The sequence below is a fragment of the Chelmon rostratus genome, chromosome 11 (genome assembly GCF_017976325.1).
Source record: "Chelmon rostratus isolate fCheRos1 chromosome 11, fCheRos1.pri, whole genome shotgun sequence".
Classification (NCBI taxonomy): Eukaryota; Metazoa; Chordata; class Actinopteri; order Chaetodontiformes; family Chaetodontidae; genus Chelmon; species Chelmon rostratus.
Genome location: NC_055668.1, coordinates 11,196,467 through 11,222,047, shown reverse-complemented (window position 1 = coordinate 11,222,047; position 25,581 = coordinate 11,196,467). Strand labels below are relative to the sequence as shown.

At 43.2% G+C, this 25,581-nt stretch overlaps 2 protein-coding genes across 3 annotated transcripts; both read left to right on the top strand.

Annotated features, from left to right (window-relative positions):
• Window positions 1-684: 684 nt before the first annotated feature.
• On the top strand, window positions 685-11,223 carry zgc:172136 (uncharacterized protein LOC566376 homolog). 2 transcript variants are annotated; one of them, XM_041947388.1, is made up of 14 exons: window positions 685-850; window positions 3,891-4,081; window positions 4,186-4,276; window positions 5,629-5,708; window positions 5,932-6,008; window positions 6,154-6,349; window positions 6,486-6,641; window positions 7,156-7,221; window positions 7,699-7,767; window positions 7,876-8,050; window positions 8,417-8,701; window positions 9,130-9,270; window positions 9,692-9,762; window positions 9,858-11,223. In XM_041947388.1, the coding sequence occupies exons 2-14, from the start codon at window positions 4,004-4,006 to the stop codon at window positions 10,146-10,148; spliced, it is 1,776 nt and encodes a 591-aa protein (XP_041803322.1). In that variant the 5' UTR covers window positions 685-850; window positions 3,891-4,003; the 3' UTR covers window positions 10,149-11,223. The 2 variants fall into 2 exon arrangements, with proteins under 2 accessions (XP_041803322.1, XP_041803323.1); XM_041947389.1 differs by lacking the exons at window positions 685-850; window positions 3,891-4,081 and having other exon boundaries at window positions 5,932-5,995.
• A 259-nt stretch (window positions 11,224-11,482) lies between these two features.
• tarbp1 (TAR (HIV-1) RNA binding protein 1) lies at window positions 11,483-23,617 on the top strand. Its single transcript, XM_041948078.1, is given in 30 exon segments — window positions 11,483-12,424; window positions 12,517-12,614; window positions 12,716-12,785; window positions 13,271-13,425; window positions 13,520-13,572; window positions 13,679-13,776; window positions 13,869-14,004; window positions 14,089-14,185; window positions 14,725-14,814; window positions 14,924-15,053; window positions 15,149-15,415; window positions 15,789-15,886; window positions 15,985-16,143; window positions 16,236-16,462; window positions 16,550-16,793; window positions 16,942-17,130; window positions 17,240-17,439; window positions 17,520-17,591; window positions 17,704-17,824; window positions 18,294-18,404; window positions 18,485-18,634; window positions 18,729-18,815; window positions 18,912-19,117; window positions 19,211-19,292; window positions 19,395-19,566; window positions 19,668-19,853; window positions 20,478-20,602; window positions 21,284-21,420; window positions 23,403-23,559; window positions 23,561-23,617. Coding segments are annotated over 30 exon segments (4,899 nt in total). The 5' UTR covers window positions 11,483-11,499.
• Window positions 23,618-25,581: the final 1,964 nt, after the last annotated feature.

Sequence of the window (25,581 nt, the reverse complement as noted above, 5' to 3'; positions counted from 1 at the left end):
GTGATGGCAAAGACAGTGAACGTTCAGGGACACAGGATTTTTTTCCTCCACAAGATAATGGAAGATGAACCACTTTCCCTTAGTCTTTACTTAAATAGTAAGACCAAAGAAATACAGCTTATATATACATAATTAAATAAATAAACAATTAAGTGAATAAGAAATGTATTTGTAATTATCTTTATTCCAACATGAAAACAATGAAAATACAGGTGGCTTAATCGGTTCCCATCCGATGAGACGCATTCACCATTTGAAAACAGACTATATTGGAAACAGAAAAGGTCTCTGATTCCGGGCCGACATACTGGTCAAAATACAAGACACACTAAGTAAGTACTAATTAATTTTCCGGGGAAATCGTCGTGCTATTCACGGTTAACAGCAGGTTCCCAAACGCTCTTATCACTGTGTTTGGACCTCTAATTAGCACGAGATCGCTGTACCAACACAAAACCCGGGGGGACATATCTGTTTAGAACCGCTTTGAAATATGATGATATTTCACGTCTTACACGCAAAAATAGATTTTTTTTTTTTTTTATCTGGAGATGATACACGTGAGATAAAAAAAGCAAATAAGTATGAACAGAAAGTGAAAGCGGCAGTTACATTTCGAACAAGAATTCAACCACAACGGTGTACCCCTACAACTGTCCGTAAAATGGTACGGCTCAATCGTTCGGGCTGGTTGAAGAAGTTACAACACGCGATGGGGAGAGGGATAAACGGCAGTACTCGTTGCGCCTGTCATGTCATTATACGGATAAAAAGACGTTTGTTTGCCTGAATAACCTCCGAGAAGACCAGTGATTGAAATTTGAGCTCCTTCGCCTCGTAAAACGTGATGGTAAGTAACTTACTGCTTCGTAGCTAGCCGAATAAGTAGCCAGAGTGTAGTGATGCACTTGTTGCGGAAGGTTGTAACTAAGTTAATGTCTCCATCCCATCCAACCAAACACACTTCCCTTAGGGGTATGTTAGCGTTACTATGATTGAGAATAACTGTTTAATTAAGCGTTGAAACGCCTGTTTACAAATGAAAACATCTGCTGCTTTATTTCTGAGTTTAGGTATCTCACTGGTGAACATGTATTAATTAACAAACAGGCTACACTGAAACTTTGACAGAACTAGCGGCTAATTTACTATCTTAACGTGAGAACGTTATGTTAAATGGCGTTATCGTCCAAATATCATAAGTAACGTATCAGGAAAGAGAGTATATTCACTATATTGTTGCCTGTAGTTTTTCTGTACTCCAGAGCCAAAGTTGTTATTCTCTAAATGAATCACTGTACCCTGATATAAATTGGCCTGCCAGGGCTCAGAATTAACCATAAGAAATGCACTAACGTTACTCCCCCAAAACGAAAAAGCTGGCTCACCCTATTGTTTGTAATTGTCTGATTGCTAATAGTGTTTCCCTGTCAATTCAGATGCCCCCTCTTTTTATTCCTTTATAGTTTTAGCTGGCATTAAGGACCCCTGACACCGTGCAGAGGGGATGTTGTTTTTCCAACAGGCAGCAGTGTGCTCAGAGGTAGGGATTATGACAGCCTTGCAGGGGAATTAAGACGTACAGATGGCTGCTCTCATGTGATGCCAGGTTTCTCCCTGGTCAGCAACAAGGGGGATGTCTCAGGATGTCAGCCAACACTTTTTGGGCTGATAGTAAACTTGTTTTGAAGATGTGATGCAGTTTGATTATATACCTGTCTGCACTGGTTTTATCTCAATCATTAACTCAGTACGTCACCAGCTGCCTTTTATATTTCAGGCATATTTTTATGTAAAATGACAGCATTGATAACCACCACTGCTTATTCTTTCAAGTATTTGTGTGTTCTGATTTTGTTTTTGCCATTTGATCTCTCATCTTGGCTCTTAAGTAAATGTATATTGCATGTAAGGAAAGTATGGTAAAAGTCCTAAACATAAACAAATCAAGCATTGCATTGCAAGCATAGTTCAGATGTCTGACAAGGCTTATACTTATTTCTTTAACAAAAGTATTTTGGGTATTCAAATGTACTGTATGAAACAGTTTTCACAGTCAAACAAATGCAGAAACAAGCAAAAAAACACCCACAAGAACCATCCAAATTCCTGTACAAACATTTTTTTCCTCTTTAGAAATCTGTCTCTATTTTCAGCCTTACTACTTCACACATAAGTTGCTCAATAAATTGCTTACAGATGTCTGCAACCTCTTCTCCCAATATTGCAGTAATCAAAAAAGCTCAATAAAGTGTACTATTACTTAGTTTTCAACAAAAATTCCGTTGGATGCTTCAGTGTGTAGTTTTATGAATACTGAATGAATACATATACATCTGTCATTAAGCCTGTTATATAAATGCAGAAGTATTTTATTTTAAGCTGTATAGCTGGCATTACAGTATATTGACAAACCACAGTATAGAGCTACAACACTCTCATGGAAGGCATAAATTATATCTAAGAAGTCAAAGCAAGAAAAAGCATATGGAGACTAAAAATAATGATTTAAGACTTATTTATGTAAATAGATTTTGGTTTGTTGAGTTATTACGCCATTTGCTACATAGTCAGTGTAAATGTAGAGTATAGATTGTCTCTGTCTCTGTCTTAGACAAGTCAAATGTTCAAGCTACTGGAATTACAGGTTTTTTGCACTGACTGTTTGCGCTGACACACAGATGTGAGTAAGGCTGTGTTTGAACATGTCCATAAATCATATTTGGTAAGACAAATGTTTTGCCCTGTGTGCCAAGCACATTCACTTTTGTAGTTCCCAAAACTTGTTTTGTACGCTGGCAACACCTTTTATAATGTTTTATTTCCTGATTTGTCTCAACACAGAAGCCTGTTGCGTCCAGTGCTTTTAAACATATGTCAACAACTTTTTTCCATAATGTGAATGCTAAACTCCTGAAGAGTTAGGTGTAAAAAGCCACAAGTGTGGTGCGTAGAAACAGAAGTTTGCGCAAGGATCCCTTACCATGCTGGTTTGTTTTTCTGCCTTATTCTTGAGGGAGATTTGTTTTTCGTTCAGTTTTTTTTAGTGGTTATCGTCCTGAGCGGGATTTAAGGGGATCAGAGTCGGCGTGCGGCAGTAATTAACCTGATTAATTGATTTTGAGACGTTAATCAGATGAGCCTCGTACCAGTTGGGGCTCCGGGTCAGCATAGTGGGGCAAGCTTCAGGTTAGCCTAGTTGCCAGTAGACTGTCCACATCCACCGTGGCTATTTGTTTTGGTATTGTAAGAATCTGCAATAATACAATTCCATTATATAATTATGTGTTGCTGTAATTGCAGGTGGAATAGAAAATGTATGCACCGGGATTGTCTGATTGGTTGTTTCCAGTTAACGACTATTCTTAGGATTAGATTATGATAAAATCTTTGAATTTGCCCAACTATTTACCTGTTTTTCAGTTACACGCTATTGTAGTGTTTGCTGATGATCCAGGTCAGGATGCTTTTCAAGGTAGACAAACTTAATTTGTAATTTATTTCAGTCTTTTTTTGGATTATCCCTCGGAAAATAATGGTGATGCTAAAACATTTGGCCTGTAAACCCTCAGAGGGGGCAAACCATGTTGAGTTAATCTTTTTTTGTGGGATAATGGGAGACATACATGTACGTCTTATGTCTGAGTCTGGCAGTTTTTTGACTGATTGGCAGTATGCTAATATCAGTGCAGAAGGTTATTTGTCACACAGCAGAACCTAGGACATTTAGGTTGTCTTATTTGTTGAATTTCTTGCAATTTGGTGTCTGACCTCAAGCATGAGTTGATAATCTGTTTTAAATTCCATTCTGCTGTCTTCATATTGAACTGTTGGATCATGTTTTCAGTTTCTTATCCCTTATTTCAGTCTGATGTCATCCATCTTTTTAGATGCAATATGGACGAGCTGCCCTGGAACAGATAAAAAGTGAAGGATAGAGGAAGCAAGAGAAGACTGACACCTTTTGACAGAAAGTACTTATCAGAGGCATACACAAGACATCATGTCCACCTCGATAAAGCAAGAGAGAAGCATTTGTGTTCTCCTCCCCAACAAAGACCAGCTGGACATCACTGTCGGGGTAGGTGTTTCGTATGTCTCTATCCATCGTCCGGTGATTATCACCAAGAGGTGAATGTGAATGTAAATTGAATATTGACTTCTTTGTCTTTTCACCTGCTCCAGCCAAAGTCCACAGGGCAGGATGTTTTTAATCATGTGACGGAGCTTCTTGGACTGAAAGAGCTGCACTTCTTTGGCCTCACAGTGGTGAAGGGTGAGTCCGCTCCTCACTGACCCCTCAGCCTCTCAACACCAGAGCACACAGCATTATTGTCAGAAGACTGAAAAATGTGATCGCGGGATAGTACGTTTTGTTGATCAGTACATGCCCATACATTACCTGTAGCACATTTCAGCTGTTTGTTAATGAAAGCATCATGTTTGGATCATGAAGAAGATTTCCTGCAGGGCTTTGCAGTGCCACTCTTTTGGTGGCACTTGTTTATGTAACATTGTAGAAAATGTTTTATGCCAAAAGGCACCAAACTAAAATAGTTGAAAAAAAAAATCATTCTGCCCTTCCAGTCTGCATAACTAAATGGTGTAATCTACTTTAGCCGGTGAGCAAAGTTCTGAACTTTCTGTTTCCTTGCGTTCCTGGCCTCTTTCTTTGTACAAATACGTTGAAATGCCTCAGTAATCTTGTGTGGCTCACCACTTGAACAAGCAGCCTTTTGTTTTTGTGGTGTTGGTTCAGCGATCACTTAGGCCTGGATTCCTGCAATATTAACTTCATTAAGCCTGGAATGCACCCTTGCATTCCTCCTCTTCACCAAGGGGTGGGATGGATTGATGATGGGAAGAAGAGGGTGGGAGTGTATGAAAAAGAGGTAGGGGGACTCGTCATGATGACACATGCCGTCTTACTCAACCCTTGCTCAAAGGCCTCAGTGAAGGATGAGAGGTGAAGGAGTTGGAATGAGTCAGAGTGGGAAAGAGACGGGCTGAAAGGAGAGATGGATGGTTAAAGGAATAAGTTGTGAAACAGCTTTGCAAGATTTGGCTTCACAAAGTTGAACAAAAGAGATAAGGTGGATCAAATAGAAAATGCCCATGTCATGACTCATCGGAGCAGACTGGGAGTGATACAATATCCTCATTCTCAGCACAGCTTGCAAACAGCTTTTCAGCCCCTCTACTGAAATAAACTTGTATTATGCTTTTTAAAAAACAGCCCTGATTTTGTACTGAAAAAGATGTCAAATTTGTTTTTGATCAAACAGCGATAATGTTGCTAAAGGGTTGCAGCATAGATAAATGACAAAATATCAAGATAAATGCTGTGTTAAATGTATCTTCCCATCTCTTGACACGTTTACAGATGGTTAAAACCAAGAAAGCCCCAGTAGCGTTTGTTCTGTGCTACCACTGCAATTAGAAAATGTATTGACATTAGCATTTTTGTCATTAGCTTCCGAGTAGCCTCATTCACAAACGGAAGAACAAGAGCTTTTTTCTTTGACCCTAATGAAGCCCATTGTTGGTCAAATTTTCCGCTTGGTTGCATTATTGTTTGTTTGCTTGCTAACTGTCTGCTTGTTTCCTGATTGTCTTTCTCCATCCCAGACAATGAGCACATATTTTTAGACATGGAGGAGAAAGTGACTAAGTACTTTCCTAAGGAATGGAAGCAAGATTCAGGAAAGGTAAGGCAGCCTGTTCAGTAAATTAATTAATTCAATAAATTGGTAGCAAATTCTGACGAGGTGAATAAGGAACATTTTGTTGTGACCCACTCCAAACTATTGCATGTGTCAGTTAATTGGGAGACACAGGTCAGTGGCCTACATGCCACAACTTTTCATTTAGCATGACAAAAAGATGCTAACACACATGGAGCTTTTCTAACATGCTTGTTTCTTCATACAGGGACTACAGAAGAGGCCGCTGCCTTCAATGCTCTGCCTCAAAGTCCAGTACTACATAGAAAACGGTAGACTAATTTGGTATGTCCTTCTGTATATGTTCCATATGCATCTTCATCAGCACTGGACGTGTTTGCATCCATCTTTGCCCTCCTTTCTGACATCTTTTTGGGTCCCTCCCTCTCACCCCCAACTTTTTTTTGTCTTCCTTTTCCTGTGGTACCAGTGAACGAAGGGCACGGCATCTTTACTATTCTGACTTGCGGGAACGGGTGCTCCGCTCTGAATGTCGTCAGCAGGAGGAGGTGTACTTCCAGCTGGCAGGTTATGCCTTGCAGGCTGACCTTGGTGATCACCCGCTGCCAAGGGAGGATATGGAAATCATGCCCTACTTTGAACCCAAACAGTACTTTCCCCCTTGGGTAGGTGAAAGGGTGTGGCAGCAGCATTTAAGAAGAATCTGACTTGATGTTAAGTTTAAAGGCTTAGCACATTTGATTTTAATGTTTTGAATTTTGCTGTGCTCTTATACATGTTTGTCCTGTCTTCCTTCTGTAGATTGTAGCTAAGCGTGGAGTAAACTATCTCCTCTGCCATGGGCCTAAGGTGCATCAGGAGCTGTGGGGCATGTCTTCACGTGACGCCATCCTGCTCTTCATCAGGGAGTCGTGTCGACTGGAGGATGTGCCCGTCACGTTTTACAGACTCCAAAAGGTCATAAGTCAATTTAGTATTTCACTGTTATAAATTGAAAGGAGTTGCTTGAATTAAGATTTTGTAGCACACATCATGCTGCAGTGTGTGTTTATTTGCTTGATTGTTTTACGTCATTAAAATAAGAAATTATGGTTATTTAGGCTGGTGAGTAATGTAATTTGTTTTCAGATCATTTTTAATCTACAGCCTTCCTTCTGACTGAAATACTGTCTTTCCCAACTCAGATATAATCAATTTGGCTTCATTTGAGCATTGCTGGACAAATGACTATGGGGCAGTTATGTAACCCATCCATCTATTCCAGTTTATTGTCCTCCCCAATACAAAATCACTCATCTACTAAGTGATATTTTGAAGGCCGGCCCATCCATTGCGTAATGTGCTCCCACATTTAATTTGTTGTTAGCAGCAGAGTTTCCTAGTGAACTAGGAGAGGGGCTCAACTGTGGAGTCGCTATCTTATCTGAACCACTCAGATGCCTCTCTGACATCTCATCATTCATTTGCCCAGGACAAAAAGGAAGAAAGAGGAACGGCATTGCTTGGTCTGACCCTGCGAGGAATGCAGGTTTATCAGGTGCGTGCATGTGTGAGTGTGTTATTAATGCACAGTAAATACGTCAACACATACGTCCATGAGGGTGAAGCTGCATTTGCTCAAAGATTGAGTCTTTGTATCTGTAGTGCTGGAAAACCTCGTGTGTGAGGAATGTGTGGGATTGCGACCAACAGCAGTGTATCAGGAGATAGGAGCTGTCTGCCATGCCCGTCAGTTGTTTGATCTGTCCATCAGGGGCCATCTGGGGGGATTAGGGCTCCAGGCCTGGCTGATTAAAGAGCCAACAGACCATGAGATACCTCGAGAAGCCCTTGGCCTCTTCGCCAAGTCCAGATGGCTCGTGCAAACAAAAAGACAATTGATTATTGATCACTAATTTAGAAGTATAACCAAGTAGATTACACATCCTGAAATCTGTGATGCTTTTTGGAACACAAAAACTCCCAAACATTTGAGCTCTTTTATGTGTGTGGGGGGTTTTTTTTGTATTCACAGGAGGTGAACAACATGCGCCAGCTGCTGTACGACTTCCCCTGGTCAAATGTGGGACGTCTCACCTTCCTGGTATGCACTTTGCTCATTTCCATTCTCTGTTAAGATCAGATGGAATGGTTGTAATTATTTAACGCGTGTTAGCTATGTACTCTACATTTAATATGCTGTCCTACTCAGGGTAAGAAATTTGAGATCCAGCCAGATGGCTTGCCATCAGCCAGGAAGCTGGTATACTACACTGGGTCGTCGTTCCGCTCTCGCCACCTCCTCCTGCACCTGAGCAGCAGCCATCGCATCTACCTCAGCCTCCAGCCTGCCCTCAAACACCTACGCCAGCTGGAGGAGAGCGAAGGTAGGGGAGGGAAAAGTTAATACAAGAACAAGATTAGGATCAGTGATAAATACAGTTTGGCTGAGGGCCATTTGTACTCACACACTTAATAAAATCAACGTAATTATTGGTCCTCGTTTGAAAAATCAGCAAATAAAGTATTCTAAATGAATGAATAAACTGTGAGAATAAAGAGTTTTCATTGATAAGCAACTCTTTATGGATTTCTAATATTATGTCCAGCATTTTAAGAGGAAGTGCTAACAGCACTTTTGTAAAATTACCATCAACTTCTGGCAGTTTCCTGCTATCCTTGTAACATCTTAACAAACACAGCTGACCTCAGTTTCTTTACATGGTTTTTGCTCTTTTTTGCTCTTTCTACAGAGAAAAAGCGCTATAGAGAGTCATATATCAGTGATGACCTGGACTTGGACCCCCCAGGCAGTGAGAGCAGCCCTGGTCTGTCCCGACACTCCACCAGCAGCTCTGGCATTGAAGCTGACGCCCGACAACACAGCATATCCACAGAGATGGCCTCAATGGAGGAGGAAGGTCAACGGCGAGCAGAGAAGTGTTTCAGCTCAGCAGCCAGCCGTGGCAGCTCCTGTACCTCTGGGTGTGAAGCAGGCAGTAAGGCGCGAATGGAAGATGAGGGGTGGCAAGAGGAAGGTGAGAGAATTTTTATCCTGAAACGTTTGTACATTTGGGAAATTTTATCTGCCTCTCTGCATAGTTTGTGGAATAAACTGATGCTGTGTTTGTTGAATGAAACTGACAGTTGGTAAACATGAAAGCAGCTGTGTGCCATGCTGATCTTGTATTTACCCTTTGCAGTTTTCAGTTCCATACAGCTGGGATAAGGGCACTGTTTCACTCAGCGCTTCCTCAAGCTATACACTATGCAGAACATGTTGCTCAGTAAATTGCATTTGATGTCATTATTCCACATGTTGTGTAACTCATATTCTTTGTATCTGTGTGAAAACTCCTTTTGTTGTTTGTTCCATTGTGCTCTTAAATGCATATACGGCCACAGCAAATTAGATTAATTATTCTTTCAGATTTTTAATAATCAGATTTGTACTTTTTTTTTCTAGAGATCAAGACCGGTGTTGGAAGTCCAAAGGAGGTTCTCGTGGATGATCCTGATGAAATGTTTCAGCTGGCTGATCTTCTTGAAGGAGTGTCAGTTGATTGTGCAGAGCTCCCTTCAGAGACTCACTCACCAGGTTCACCAGGTATAAATAATTTGATTGTGACATACAGGATATTGTGTAAACATTATTTTATTTGTTCTTATCCCTCCAGTGAAAACAAAATTTTTTTTTTGCATTCTCAGACTTTTTTTTTTCCTCTCAAGATTCAAGATTTTCTTTATTGTCACTGAGCATAACATGTCAATGAAATTTGCATTGCAACCCCCATGTTAGAAACAATAAGAAAGATAATAAAATAAAGATACTAGAATAAAATAAACTAACATGCAGATAAAAATATACCAGAAATGAAAATATACTAAGACAATAAGAATATACCAAAACAATAAAATATACTAAGAGCAGCTGAAATATGCTAAAATGTATATACTGAGTGCAAATGGCTAACCATTTAGTTAAGCGTGTGTGTACTTAAATGCAACATTTCAATCAATCTCTACAGAAAGCAAAGCGTGTCCCCCGGACAGTGATGAAGATCTTGAGAAATTCCGTAACAAGGATATGTTAAAACAGGTTTGTCACCTGTCTTCTGCCTTCTTAGCCCTTGCCTTTGCTCCCTTGTTGCATTTGTTTTTACCTTTTATGTTTAACTACTGTCTCTATTCTAGATGCTGAATTCCAGAGCACAGGTTTGCGTGGATCGGCACAGCCACAGTTTAGATGATGTACGTCTGTTGCCACCTCTGGCACCCCTGGGGACGACACTACCACCCGATTCCTCCCACAGCTATACCTTTGGGCTTCCAGATGCCTCAACAAACACAAAGACCCCAGCTGATCACAGTCATTGCCCCCTTTTACCCTGCCAAGCCAAACCTTCCTTTTATGGCCGCCGGTCTACCAACTGCCTCTCCCTGGACATGTTAGGTGATGAACAGTTCCTGGAATTCATACTTTGAGCATGTCAGGTGCTGATGTCCACAAACTGTCTGTTCTTTCCCTTTATTTACAGTGCAACTTAACTCTTAGGTTGCCAACACATGAATGTCTCGGTGTTTTCTGTGTGGTGATGATCACAATGAGGGATAAGTATGCTTCACATTGCAGAGAGGCATTATTGAAAATGACAGGACCCCTCATTCCTGTTAGAAATATTGTGGATTAAATAACAGAAATCCAATTCTGCAACATTTCAATCAGTGAACAGACCATATTTATTAATGTTGTACATTGTGTACATACTACTTGCACTATTTTATTACATTTCAGCCTCTCTGAGCAAAAACATTTCTAATGAATTTTATTGTCTTTTGTAAAGTTCACACTGTTAAACATTTTCTGAAATGTCTGAATGTTGATCAAATTTGACAGTAACAGATATTTTGAAATTTTAAGGCCATGTGCCGCATTCATAAGATGGCACTTGCTTTCCTTACCATTAGCATGTTTGCTATTGTTTTATTCAGGAGAATCTCTAGAAGCCATGGTGCTAATGTTTGTGCTCCTGTATTCTATTGTCCTCTTTTTTTTTTTAATCATATTTTATAGTATACTCTATTTTTATATAGTGTGCTCTGTCATGGTTTTTCTGTTAGTCTGCCACAGCAATGTAGCTGCCTAAGTGGAAAATTGAACCTCTTTACAGCTGGTAATTAATTCATCCAAAGCTTCCTCATTCTATACTGTCCTCCTGCTGTCGTAATTACAACAGAAAAGTATTATTTGTAAAGCACTATTTCTGTAACCAGCAAGTGTATAATGAACCTGCAGTATTTTTGTATTATGTAACCCTCAAACAAAGAGCCTTTCTGTTGGGTTTTTCTCAGATGTTATTTTCACTGATTTGTAAGTGATAATTGGTGTGCAAAAGAGCAAATGTCTTTAGCCAGTATGGACTCACTTGGAAAGATTGTCAGTCATTAAACACAGACAGACTTTCTCTTAATGCCAATAATGCATGAAAAACTTCACAATACTGAACAATTCATTTTTATCTAAAGCAATGTTTTTTATGATAGTGAAAATAAATTCTTATTGCCACTAAATAAAACCAGGTGTTCTTACTTTTTGTACTGTTTCACCAATATAATGTCAAGTTTCTGTGTACATTTGATATCCACTCAATAGGTATATTTTTGTCAACTTGCACAAAGCACGGGTACACTTCCACCTCTCGCGAGAGTTTGTGATTACGTTTGCGGAAGTTTACATACCGTTCGGAACAACGTGTTGCTCATGGCAGCCGTGAGTAAAGCCGGTGTCGGAGCATCTTTAGCTCGCTTGTTCCCAGCAGCGTAGCAGCTCTCTACAATGTATTCGGTTTTAGTTAACGCGGTGTTGTCCAGCTCTCCTGACTATGGCCTTCTGTTTGAGTCTCTGTCCTGGACGAGTGACTCGTGGCCAGGGACGGAGCGGGTGGAGGCGCTGACAGTTTTTATCGAAGGACTCAGACCACTTATGGCCGACTCGGACACGACTACGTTTTCAGATGCGACCAGAAGATCTATTAAAGATAAAATCGAGTCGGTGATCTGGACCCAGTGTCTGCCTCTCCTCTCCAGAATATCAGCAGAAGCCGGTGAAGGTATGCGATGCAGGGAGAGTACAGCTGCTCTCTCCCGGCTTGTGAGCGTCTGTGTCCCGCTGTGTGACGAGGCTGTACCGGGGCGGGTAGCTCTGTCTGTTCTGCCCTCGCTCCAGCTGTCGGAGGAGGAAGAGGTGCCCGGGCCGGGACGACTCAGCGTGGAGGTTGCCAGTGAAGTCGTGGCTGCTCTCATACCTTCTCTATCAGCGGATGAACAGCTCACTCTCACCACCCTGACATCTGCCTTGTCCTGCATCAAAACACTCCCAGATCCACTTGTCTCCAAAATCACAGTCAGGCTCCTCTTGGCCCTCCTGAACTGCTGCAGCGATGTGAGGTTAGGGAGCAGCCTCAAGCTGATCCTGGATGATCTGTGCAGCTGGCACACCACTGACCGCACACCTGTGGTTACAGAGCGGGCACTGCTGTGTTTGACCGCCATGTCAGACCACCTGCTGAAACCTCACAGTCCCCCCTCTTCCTCGTCCTCTTCCTGCGAGCCTCGCCTGTCTCTCCAGTTCTGGAGGATAGTTCAGGATGGACTGACGCACAGAGACAGCGTGTCACGTAAAAGGGCGTTGTACCTGCTGAAAAAGTGCGTGGCCCTGTCAGAGGAGGAGGGGGTGGACTGTCCTGCCTGTCCATCAGAAGGTAAAAATGCCCAGGCTTACTGACACTGTACAAACTCTCCACCCACTGGTGTTGCATTGTCTGTTTTCTTACTGTTCTTGAAATTGTTGCAGATGAGATCTTGTTCAGATGGGCCCCTCACAGGAGCAAGTTGCTTAGAGAGTTCTGGGAGGATTACGCACTGGTGATGGAGACCCTCGAGGAAAACCAGGTAGAAAATCCCACATCATGACTGTTGTTTCGCTGTCAGTTCACAGGTGGCCGTCATGATACACAGCTATGTAATGTGGCTCGTCTCTTTTTCCTCCACAGGTCCATGTCGTCCGGCCAGTTCTAAACAGAATAGACACATTGATCCAAACAACAGTGAATGATAGTCAAGGTAACACTAGCATTGGGCAAAGTAAGGAGTCGCTGTCATGTCTTTTATATGAATGTTTGACAGATTTAATTCTTTCCTGCCTCTTTTCATCAAATTAGGTTTTTATTTGTGACATTTCTGGCTCTGTTTTGGTGTAGGTTGGCCGTAGGTGTTATTAAAGCTTTGACATTTGGATAGGTTACATAAGAATACGTCCATCCCATTAGTGCTCTGTGAATCAAAAGGACTAAACTGATCATATTAACTTTTCATCAAATATTCACTATTTCATCACCGCGCTTTTGCTTGTCTTATTGCATCCACTTGTAAGGAGACTTTTCAGTTAAATAACAAAAAAAGTAAATCAGGTGATTAGTTATCCAAAATATCTGTTTTCAATTGCAAACTTCACTTGAAAATACAATAAAGATGCAAAAGTAAGTGAGTAGAAACAGTGTTGTGGTAGTTTGTGCCCGTTCTCTTTGTCAGTTCTGTCTGTGTTGCAGCTTCAGGTCAAGGCCTCTTCCACCCCTCCTGGCTGCTGTGTGTGTACCAGCGGATGTTCCACAGTGAGAATAAATCCCTGATGAGAGAGGGAGTGTGTCATCTGCTCGAGCTGCAGGTCCTGCAGCAGTCAGACTTTGCTGTGGCCTTTTCTCAGGTACACGCTCAGAAGCGATGTGTTCAGCACCTTTATGCTTATGTGTGGATAATTGGTGCCTTAAAGTTTCCTCCTCCATTGCTTTGCTCCTCAGTTCATCGTTGGCCCTTTTATGGATGTTCTGTCTGAAACTTCGCTCTTCCACAGGTGATGGTTTAAAACCAGTACACCAAGCAAAAATACTTGAGGAGTTATGATGTTATTAAGTTTTTTTGCACTGGACCTCATTAACCCACGTTCTGTCCACATGTAGGTCAGTTGGACAGAGTGTAGGAGATTGTCCTGAACTCGGTGCTAAACTCCAAGTTTTCATGGCCACCTTCTTCAGCAGCCTACCATGCGAGCATAGAGGTACAGAAGCCACAGAGCATACATGTTAACAAAGTCCTGACTCACTTCTTATACATAAAATGCCCATCCTGCTCTGCCTGTCCTGTTTGTAGGCCACATGTTGCTGCAGATGATCCAGCAGCTGTGCTCTAAGCACTGGTGTGCAGTACCCCTCCTCTTCCTCTCCCAGGCTCTGTCCAAACTCCCCCCAAGTCCACTGCTGGGAATCGAAGGGCTCACTGCTCTCAGGTACCTCATCATGCTCACAGTCAGATGGACTGTGTCGCAGTAGCTGGTTATACTATTCTCATTTGAATCTGTGGGGTTTCACAGGGAGGTGCTGCGCTGCACTATGATCACTCATCAAGTCCTGCTGAGAGGTGCTGCTCAGTGCTTCCTGCTGAACAGCGCCCTCCGTCTCACAGACGTGGTAAGACGCGTATAATGTTCATAATGCCAAAATTACACCATACAGTATATGACAGCTCTGTTGTAAACAGCATTTCATTTAAAGGTCATAATATTTGGCTTTTTTCTACGCTGTTAGATGTACCCAGTATATTAATATTTTAAGTGAATATGCAGTTATTCTTTTAGCCAGTGGTGGTGTGGGTGAACCTATGACCACAGAGGTGCTGATGCAATTGAACAGTGTAAGATTAATGCTGAAAGAATTAATTTGTTATTATTATCAAATGTAAGGATTTGCTGCATTTCCTAACATATGCCAAACAAAGGAAAAGTGACATTAACCTCCACCAGAAATGAGCAAACAACACTTTGTGGGATATTTGCTCAATAACACCACAAACTACAGCATCAGTAATAGACACCATTTAAACGAAATCCTCTGTACTGTAGGGCTGTTGTACTGCAGTGTCAGGTGTTTCTGTTATTTTGTCCAACCCCTGTGCTTTCATTCATAGCTTTAAAGTTAGTGAACTGTATAATTGAAACCTGTCATTTCAGAGCACAGTGACCCTGGATGATGTTTTTAGTTTCCTGATGGATTTTCGTGCAGACGAGTCTCTGTGTAGAGGCACACAGATCTGGAAGCAGGTATGTTCTGTTGTGGGAAGAAACCTAACCTCTTAGGTTAAAATGACACATTCTCCCAAATGTGTTGTATGACTGACTAATTGCTACCGTACTGGTGACATTGCTGCAGTTGTGTGCCTGGCTGTTGGACAATGAAGACAGTTTCAAGCCCAGGATTCTGGATGGGGATGGAAAAGAAACTGTAAGAGGCTACGTTCAAAGTGAGATATACACATATCTCCAAGTCCCAGCTAGCACAGGTATGTTTGAAGTGAGATGGTCATAGATAAATCTGCAGACACAATCATTTAGGTTACACTCAGAATTGGTTTAAGCTAGTGTCCTTGCTCCTCAGGTCACGCTGAGAGGTTGCCTGACCCAAGAGAGGCTGATAAGTTGGCCAGGGCCATTCTGCTGTGTGTGGACATGGAGAGGAATCAACTCGGGGCAGAGATCAGTGACACTCTGGAGTCATTACTGTCTCCGCTGCTGGACACCCTGAGCAGAGTCAGCACCAATGTCTACTTGCCTGTGCGTAAGAGTGACAAGAGCCTGCAGCTCGTGCTCCGACTGCTCCAGCTTGGAAGAACACCATGCTGTCAGCGTACTGCAGAGGAGCAAGGTTTGTAAGGATAACACTGATTCATTGTTACGTCAAGTCCACCCTTGTGCATTTGCAGTAGGTACAGTCAGTGGATACATGCATTAGTGCAATGAATGTTGCATTTTAGACTGAGATCTGCTGATGGAGCACCCTCTAATAATAATCCTTTGCTCCATAGATGTAGTAACTCATGGATTTACTATATTATGTTCTTATTCGGTCTGCAACACAATAATTGATTGTTTGCAGAATTTAGCCAAAATACCTTCATAACACCATTAGGTCCATTTTTCTTCATTTCTTCTTGTAGTACTGTGCTTATAGCATTCCCTGGCATTGTTAAGTGCCTCAGGAGTGTGTCACATTCAGCTCTTCTCTTCTGCTTTCACAGAGGATAACGTGATGGCGGCCATGACGAGGCTCATTTTTAAATTTGTCGATCCCGTCCAAGAGTTTATCCTAAGGCGGCTGTTTGGGGAGCTGCAGGAGGTAAGCAGCAAGTGAAGCCAGACACCATCGCTCAGTTAACATACAGTCGAGGCCCCTGATGGCTTGCTCTGACGTGTGCGTGTGCTGTTTCTTCACAGCTGTTTGATGTGGAGCGGGCAGAGCTGTATCTGTGTGTCCTGAGGCAGCTGGTGGCCATGTACAGTTCTGTACCACAGCACCACAATAAACTTCACCAGACCTATTTCCCTAAACTCATCAATCACAGCCTCAAGGTCCTGCAAGAACCAAGCCTGCAGGTACCAAGTGAAATATTCAAGCCCCAGTCATCAGGCAGGAATCACTTTGGCTGATCGATTATTCAACACTGATTGTTTTTTGTCAATTCCAGGTCCACTCTGTGGCAAACCAGGTGGCTTCAGCAGTTGCTATGGCATCCCTGGCTACAGTCTGTGGTCTTGTGGAGCAGGATGTGATTGACATGCGGTCAGACACCGTTTCTGTCCTGAGATCACTGAATGACTACTTCTACAATCCAGTGTCATCCTCCCAATGTTTGCCCTCTCTGGGAAACTTCAATCAGCGTCTGCAAAGACCACAGACAGGAGATGGTTCAAGGTCTGTGAAAATCTATGTAGAGTACTCAGTGAGCTTTAAATGCGTAGTAAATAAAAAACTGCATTGATGACCTTTTTTTGTCTCTAGTGATGTAGGAGTGCAGGGTCCTCTGGTGCAGGACTGGGGACGCATCGCTGCTAATTTCATGCGGGACCAGTGGATTTGTCTGAGCTTCCTGATTAAGGCCTTTGGGATTCCCGAGTCTGTAGAGATTTCCAGAGCGTCCGAGACCCTCAAGGCTGCTCTGGGCTGCAGTGTGGAGGCCCTGGCTCTGCTGCCCAGTGACCTGGTGCTGCCTGTGCTCACCTTTATGGAGACAGTGCTGCCACAAGTAAGTCTCATCAATTTAGGTCAAATTTAAGCAATTGAAATGAGATGTTACAAGTATTAATATGCAGAATTTCTTACAAACACTACTGTAATATCTGATGAAGTGTGTTTCTGATGGAGAATCTGGTTTGGTCATGTTTTGGTCCCAGTTGCTGCTTTCTGAGGAGGCCCTCTGTGTAGAGGCTCTGACTCTGAGCTGGCAGCTGGTGCAGGGGCTGAGCACTAATGCTCACGACTTCTGGCTCGCCCTGAAAGGTTTCATCTCCATGGCCTTCCACCATAAACTGCTCCAGCTGACAGACCCTCAAGCTCCGACACTTGTCTCCACCCTGAATCAGGTGATTAAAATCAGGCCGGGTGACTTGGAAAAAAAGTTTATGTTACTCATTCAGCATACATTTTCTATAATATATGCATGTATATATGTGGTGGTGTGATTGTTTTCAGATTGCCACTGAGTTGATGGAGCTGTCTCAGTCAAAGAGCGGAGTGTTCGGCGTGCTGCTTCAACACTGCTGTCAGACGTGGCTGCCTGCAGACCGAGGCGGCGGCAACACGGCCAACGCCGTGTTTTCTAGTGTTTTTAGCCACGTCAACATACTCTCTGAGGCTTGTGTGTATGGGCCAGTGTTCAGGAGAGATCAACGGTACCTCTCAGCAGCAGTGCTCAGATTTGTCCAGTTGATTCTCAGGGCTGTTTGAGCTGTTTTATGCTGTTCTTTCACAGGCTCATCCAGGACGTCCAAACGTATGTGGAGCAACTTGGCGAAGAGTGTGCCGCCAACGTCGCAGTCACAAGGTGAGCTGCAGCTCTTTGTTGTGGTATCTCACTCCTTCATGGCTGCGGTTTAAAATAATGCCACAAGAGGTCTCTCCTGCTGTGCAGTTCAACCACTGCTTTTGTTTTCCAGTGATAACAGAGACGATCAGTTTCCTCGCACATGTGTACTGGCTTTCCTCAGCCGCCTGGATTGCTCTAATCTGCAGCATCAAAGACTGATAGAGGAGCTAGTCATGGATTTGTTGAAAAAGGTAGGCTGCACATTAGTTTGGGCTGTGTGATACAGTTTCAAATTAATGAGGATATTTTGTCAATATTAAAATATAGTATGCTATGCCAAATCACACATAGCAGCTCCACACACAAACAAAAAAGAAAGCCTCAACAGTATAAAAAGTTATTTTTTATGTTACGTCAAAAAACAAGAAAAGCCCAGAGATCAGTTTTCCTTTTGTTGATTTTTGAGAATTTAAGTTTACAGATATGCTGATCGTGACATTTCATACAGCAACCTACAGAACATCTTAAAATATTATGTCATTTGTTTGTACATTGCTTACTTGTGATTACAAATTTGTTTGGCTTTATGATATTCTGCATTGCACTTGGCATGAAGGGCATTTGTCATTAAGATAATAAGTTCAGCATCAGTTGCATCTTAACAATACTTGACACTATTTTCTATTATCTCCTTCCACCGCCACCACCCAATGTCTCCAGGATAATGACATATCGAAGTCAAAAGTGCGTTACTATAGCAACTCCCTGCAACATCGTGTCAAAAACAGAGTATGGCAAACACTGCTGCTGCTGCTCCCCAAACTCAGAGAGGTAAGACGACTGCACACACTGAACGACCACACAGGAGAGAACCACGCAGAGAGTAACGGTGTTTGTGTGCGTCTGTGCAGGAGTTTGTCGCCAGGTTGCTGAACCGTGTGTTTGAAGCTGGATTCTGCAGTAACCAGGCCTCAGTCAAGTACCTGATCGAGTGGATGATGATTCTGATCCTCATCCACTACCCGGAACACATGGACAGCTTTTTGGCCTGCTTCAACATGGTGGGCTCCCACTCCGGACACCCGTCTGTTCGAAAGCACCAAGATACGAGTGAAATGGTTAATTTATTGACCAGCATCTGTGTTTTCTGCACAGGATCATGAAAAGACCAAGACGAGCAGCTGCACCTTCCTGTCTGTCCTGGTACATTTCAATGTCATCATTCCTAATCTTAAGGATGAGGTAAAGCCTTTGATGTTTTTCCTCCACCCAAACCCCACCCTTCTTGCAGCGCCTGTCAGCATGTATGAGATCTCTCTCCCCCTTTGTGTTTTGAAGGCTGTGCAGTTGCGTAAAGCGCTGGACATCATCCTGCAGTGGTGTTTCAACCATAACTTCAGTGTGCGCCTGTATGCCTTGCTGGCCCTAAAGAGGGTGTGGAGCTTGGCCGAGGTCCGGGCCGAGGAAGGGGCCGACGGTTTGGGAGGGCTGTCGACTGTGATCAAGGCCTGTCTGAACCAGGCGGAGGCCATGCAGAGCACCGGGTGAGAGCAAAACTGCTGCAGCAATTGCAAAAAGCTAGTTCAAGTATGATTAATGTATTTATGTGAGTTTGCATTTGCTGTCTCGCCATTTAGAAATGCCAACAAGAATTGGATGAAGATTCAGGAGCACTTCTTCTTTGGTGCCTTTCATCCTATCAGGGATTACAGTGTTGAGGTGTGCCAGTATGTTACTGCTAAACAGATGAAACCTGCTAAAATTCAGTCACACTGTGTGACAACGAATATATAACGGATATTCTTTATTTTTCTTTCCTAGACCATATTCTATACTTTTCCCAGTCTGTCAGAGTTGGCTGATGATGAGTGGATTCCACTCTGGAAGTTTGAGAAGCTGTCCTTTTTCTCTGAGGGTCCATCTCTCCCTTTGAGGAATCCTGCTCCCGAGCTGAGACAGCTCCAGCCTGGAGACTGGATCCAGCAAGACAAAGGTACAGCAGCACCTACCACAAGCAGCGGGACTGCTTGATGCACCACGCCATAATCTTCCCTCACCTCTGACTCAGTGAACACATGGTGTCGTATCTCCCAGGTGAGCAGAATAAGGAGGACCGCTGGGCGGAGGTGCAGAAGAAGATCACTCCATGGAGGCTGGGGATCCAGGAGCAGGAACCCGAACTTCAGCTGGTTCCACAACAGAGGGCCGCTCGACTGGGCAAACTGCACGGCTCCCTGCTGGTGGTGGCCTCGCTTATTGACAAGCCCACTAATTTAGGAGGTTGGGAGCAGCACGATAAATTACATTACTTCACTACTTTGTCAGGAAAAAACAGGAAAATGTCAGCAAGTTTCTCCTCGATTTATGTAACATTACAGGCTTTTGTTTAGATTCACAATGATGATCTGGGCGAAGAGGTCAAACACAGCTGCCACTGAAACCAGTCACTTATCAGAGTTTAGACAGGGAATGTTCATCTTTCACCACAGACACTCCTGTTTTCTGTCCTGCGTAAGTGCACTCCGATGCTTTTGTCTGCGATGATAAGCCACCGAATCAATCAGAATTTGTTTATAGAGGAAAAGACCCATTTTCAAAACCAATATTGATACTGGATGGTGTAAGCAAGAGCGCTGGCCGCTCTGTAAATGTTTTACCTGAAATCACCTGCTGAATAGCCATTTCAGGTGTAGCTTTTTATATCTGTCTGTTCCCATGATGATAGACTGGTAGCCATTCTATGCTGAGTCATGGCAGCCACAGATTATGTAAAAAATAAAGAAAGAAAAGTCCCCCCCCCTCCTCCTTATAGATGTCATGGGGCTTTTTTAAAAAACATCGGCTGATATTGCAATACAAAGATGTCACATGTCACTTTGAAGGCTTTCTCCTCGCCCGTTTTAGGTCTGTGCAGGACCTGTGAGATCTTTGGTGCCAGCGCTCTGGTTCTGGACAGCCTCCGCCACATCAGCGACAAACACTTTCAGTCCCTGAGCGTCTCGTCCGAGCTGTGGCTTCCACTTTTAGAGGTGAAATGCACCGAACAAACGCACATTTCACTCCAGTGATCAGGTGGTTTACTCCGTCTTATAGATGGTTTGTCCCAGTTGGCTAGTGTCCAGGGAAATGTGTGAGCTTAAGGTCAAAAAGACCTCAGTCAAGATCAACATCGAGAGCGCGTAGCAGCCGACACAGCAGTAAACTGTGGTTCTCCTAATGGCTTTCTGTTCTGCTGTGACCAAGAAAACTGTCAACATCTTTCCTGAAATTGCAAGAAAATCTTTTTTCTATATGATGGTTTCAATAACTCAACTGATTGATTTAGAAATTCTCTAGCCTCTCAGTCTTGTGCTTGTGCAGTTGCTAAATGCTCATTCCACCAGAGCTTCACCCAAACTCCTCCTTTTTTTTCCCCTCAGTTTAGAGATTTCTTGCTCTAGTCTAGAAACTGCTGAAATGGAAAGGGGCCATAAACCAAAGTCCAAGCTTCAAAAATGAAGATTCTAGGGAGACAATAAAAGGTCTTAAGAAGTCTGAAACCTGCTTATATCTTGGCTCCAAGTGTGGAGCATCTTTGCATCCACTATATGGAGCAGAAAGAGTGACCACATCTGTCGCTGATGTTACAATGTGACAGCCTGTCCTTTGAAATGCCAATCTTCTGTCTCATCACGATTGTTTCTACATCGTCTCTATAATCTGTCCATCAGGTGAAGCCTGCGGAGCTCACTGACTTCCTGCAGGTGAAGAAGAGTGAAGGCTACTGTATCGTTGGAGTGGAGCAGACAGCCAACAGCCAGAGCCTCCAGGACTACCAGTTCCCCGAGAAGACCCTGCTCCTTCTGGGGTATGACAGCATTAAAAGCTCGATCTTCCAGTCCAGTGAAGTGAAAGCAGGTCAACGCCTTAACCTCCACACGGCCAGTTGCGTATAAATGGATGCAAGCTTCTCGTCCTCCCTTGTGACTCTCGCACAGATAAAGGCGTGAGCTGACGGGGCTGTTTAATGTTATCTCACCGGTTTAGTGTGTTTCCCTGCGGGGCTGCGCCTCTCCTCTCCATGGTGTACGTGTCGGGGCATGCCGGCCTGTAATTGGCTCTCCCCGAGGAGGAGCGCACAGGAAATCAATTACACAAACCAATGCGAGCAGCGTGACGACAGCAGCAGAAAAACCTTTTTCGTCAAGTGTGAGTTGAGTCGTGATGCTGCCCCGTGGCTTTCTTGGTTTGGGTCCACGGGACAGAAAAAGTCGTTTTATTAAACCGTTTGCAGCTGCTAAGGAGTGTAATTACACACGTGTACAGTTTGCGACTGGTTGCGTGATTCACTCTCCTCCCTAAACTGCAGTTGTGCGGCCGGCCCGGCAGCGAGGGAGAGGTGATATTTATCACGGCGCCCGTGTGGGTGTCGTGTTTTGTTTTACCCTGCTCACTCACAGAGGTGCGAACAGCGCGTTAGCTCAAACACCCGCCGTGTTAGTCGACTCCCGAGTGCTTTCACAGCTGCGAACTCCCCAGCACAGCACGGCCCGGCTCTAATCTCTCATCAGGTCGCTATTATCTCAGCCAGTTGCACTCATGATAAGTGTAGCTCATCAAATCACGCTTTCTTACTGCGCGGCACCCTCTGCAGACTCATTGAAGGCCAGACTCATTACGTCTTTATGTTTGCTTTGCATGGCCCATATTGCTGGAGCTCAGTATATACTCAGTTGATTACAGTTTAAATTGCTCTTGGACTTGAGTTCATGAGTCATCTGTGTAAAAACCTCAATCCTCATAACTGTAAGGACTTGAGGAATAAGAGGTATTAACCCGGCCGCTCATGGTAAGGGTTCGCAAATTAAATCATCTGGATCGCATCATTCAGCCAAAAGAAAGCAGAAATTAAAAACATCCAGTTACAAAAAAAATATTGACTGTGGTGTGTATGATACACATCAGGATTAGACTGAGGGAAAACAAACACACAACGATGGTCTCTCAGCTCTCAGTGTTGCCTTTTTCCTGACATGATGCACATTCCAATGCAAATCCTGCGGTGGGATTTATTTTCCAGACCTTTTAGATACAGTTCTTGCTTCTGTAAATTAATTTACAAAACAGAGAAGAATAAAAGAAGACAGGATGAGTAACCCTCTGTCGAGCTCAGTCTGGATTTTTATGCCCCTGTGAGTGCTTCTTAGTCTCTGACCAGAATAAAAATTTGAGGTAAAAAATCAATTCCATACTCGGCATGAAAATGGTTTTCAAATTTAAGGATTCCATTTAATGTTTTGGAAAATAGTGGGAACAGCTAGCTCTGTCCAAAGTACGCCTACCAGCACCTTTAAGGCTCTCTAATTAACATGTTAACATATCTTGTTTATTTAAGCCATACAAACACCAAAGTGTAAAAACAAAGGTTTTACTGCCAAGCTGAGCCGAGCTCACCAGCTGCTGGCTCCAGCAGCTCCAATTTTTATTATACACACACGAGAGTGGCATCAATCTTCTCGTCTAAATCTCGGCAGGAAAGCGCATAAGATAATTCTATGAAAGATATCTATCAGCAACAAAGGTTGATTGGTAACAGGTAATAGCATTATGATTGGGTATGAAAGGGGCATCCTGGAAAGGCTCAGTCGTTCACAAGTGAGGATGGAGCGAGGTTCACTACTTTGTGAACACATGATTGTATAAAGGACACTTTTGTTGAAAAACACAGTTCATTTGCAAATGATTCTGTTTTTATTTACCTTTTACCCAATTTTTTGGACTAGTAAACTTGATGATTTTGCTGTTACTTGTCCCACTCACAAGTTGTTTGTTCTCTTTACCTTCTTATAGCAATGAGCGAGAAGGTATTCCTGCCAATCTGCTGCAGATGTTTGACGTGTGTGTGGAGATTCCTCAACAAGGGGTCATCCGTTCTCTCAACGTGCACGTGAGCGCCGCCTTGCTGATTTGGGAGTATACACGGCAACACCTCGCCTCCGGCTCATCTGAAGCCAACTCAAAACGCAGCTGACGAACAAACCGGCACTGCAGCCCTCTGGGCATGACCTCTGACCTCCACATGCTGACCTTTCTTACTCCTCTTTGGTAGCAAGCCTTAAATGTAGACTTCAGCCACTGTACATGACGGTGCTCCATGGAGTTCATGTCAGGACCCTGAAGGATCGCCATGTTCTGTCTGTCTGTCCTGTCTGGTTTTAACTGTTCTTGTGCCTTAATGAGAGCCACGAATAGAGATGGGTTATTACACCTAAATATTCCACTGGGTATGCTGTTATATTAATGGAGGCAATCTCTGAGTTGGTGGAGCAGAAGCATAAATGGAAATTTTTCCCTTTGAGGAGGAATGTCTGGTTTATTTGAGCAATTAGTTTTTGCCACAGAGCTCCAGGACTGGATTATAATGTACATACCCAGGAAAGTATTACACAGCTGTGTGCAAACTTTGGCTCAAAATTTCTGTTACTGTGAATAGTGAAGGGAGTAACAGATTACCTGATTTCCAAACAGCATATACATGGCTTCTCGTTATGTGAGATTCTTGGGCCGTCTTACATGCACAGCTCTTTTGAGGTCTATCCACAGACTTTCGATGGTGTTTTCTTGGTCTTCCAGACCTCAGCTTGTTCTGCACTGCTGTTCCTGTTAACTGCTGTTTCTTAATTACATTGCAAACTGAGGAAATGGCTCTCTGAAAACACTTTGCCATCTTCCTAGTAGCCTTTTCCTGCTTTGTGGGCATCAATTATTTAAATTTTCAGAGTGCCGGGCAGCTGCTTAGAGGAACCCATGGCTGCTGATTGTTGGGACAAGGTTTGAGGAGTCACAGTATTTATAAAGCTTTGAAATATTCATCACCTGGCCTAACGATGATCATGAACAAGTCATAGATTTTACAAATGTGTATCTTGCTCCTTTCTTTTTTCACTTTAAAACTGTACAAATCAAAAATAATGTAATAATGTCTTCTTCCACTCACTTAACCATTCACAGTAGCAGAAATTCTGCTCAAACCTTTTCATGCCACTGTACATGATATATAACTGCTGCTTTTGTTGAGAGGCATATCATCTTCCTCATTCACAGTGTTTTTATTGCAGTGTGTGATTTTAAATTTGAAACTTTAAAAAAAAAAAATTAAATAAATAAAACTTTGGCTTTATTTTTATTTCTTGTCGGATATTGCATCATCACAGGGAGCAGTGAAGGGTTAAACAAGGTGCAGGAGGTGTTCGTGCGTCCTCCTCCTCCTCCCGTGTAAAGACAGAAGCAGCTGGTTCACCTGGAGACGTCCCTCCACCGGTGGGGGGGGGCAGATGGTCTCCATCTGATCGCGCTGGTTTCTTTTGCCGTCCTGTGCGTGTCTCAGCATGTGAGGACGGCGGTCGGCGGAGCGGGACATGGGTGACCCGGGCGGCTCCCGGTCGCCTCTGCAGGCGGCTGCAGCGGTCAATGCGAGCTGGACGGAGGACGCCGGGCTCGGCGTGTCCGGGCGGGCCCAGCTGGTCCTAGAGATCCTCATGGTGCTGATGTGTTTGGGCGCTGTGACAGGTACACCATCACCTGTTTCTGTTGTTCGTTCGTTTGTTTAAAGCATCCCACAAATCTTCTACTGATTAAAATTTTGATAGATTTTCGAAAAGGAGCTGATATCCACGTTGTTAAGCAAAGGCACATCAATTCTGCATCATGTTTCCTTGTTCCGCCACCTCCGTGACAGGACGCACTTTTTATGATTGCTTCTCTGAAATGTGTATTGTAAAATAATTGATCCATGCTGTGTAGATCAGTCATTCATCCCAATGATAAGAACAATCCCTTTGGTTGGTCTTTGTCCTCCTCCTGCATGATGTTTGCAGTAACTTTTCCTTTTATTTTATTTCAGCTCTTTAGTTGATCTGAAACCTCTGATCTTATGGAACAGAGCTTTAGAGCATCTGGACCGAAATGAATTCATTAACAACAAGTTAACACATAACAGCAAGCTTGATGAAATGTTGTAAAACCACTT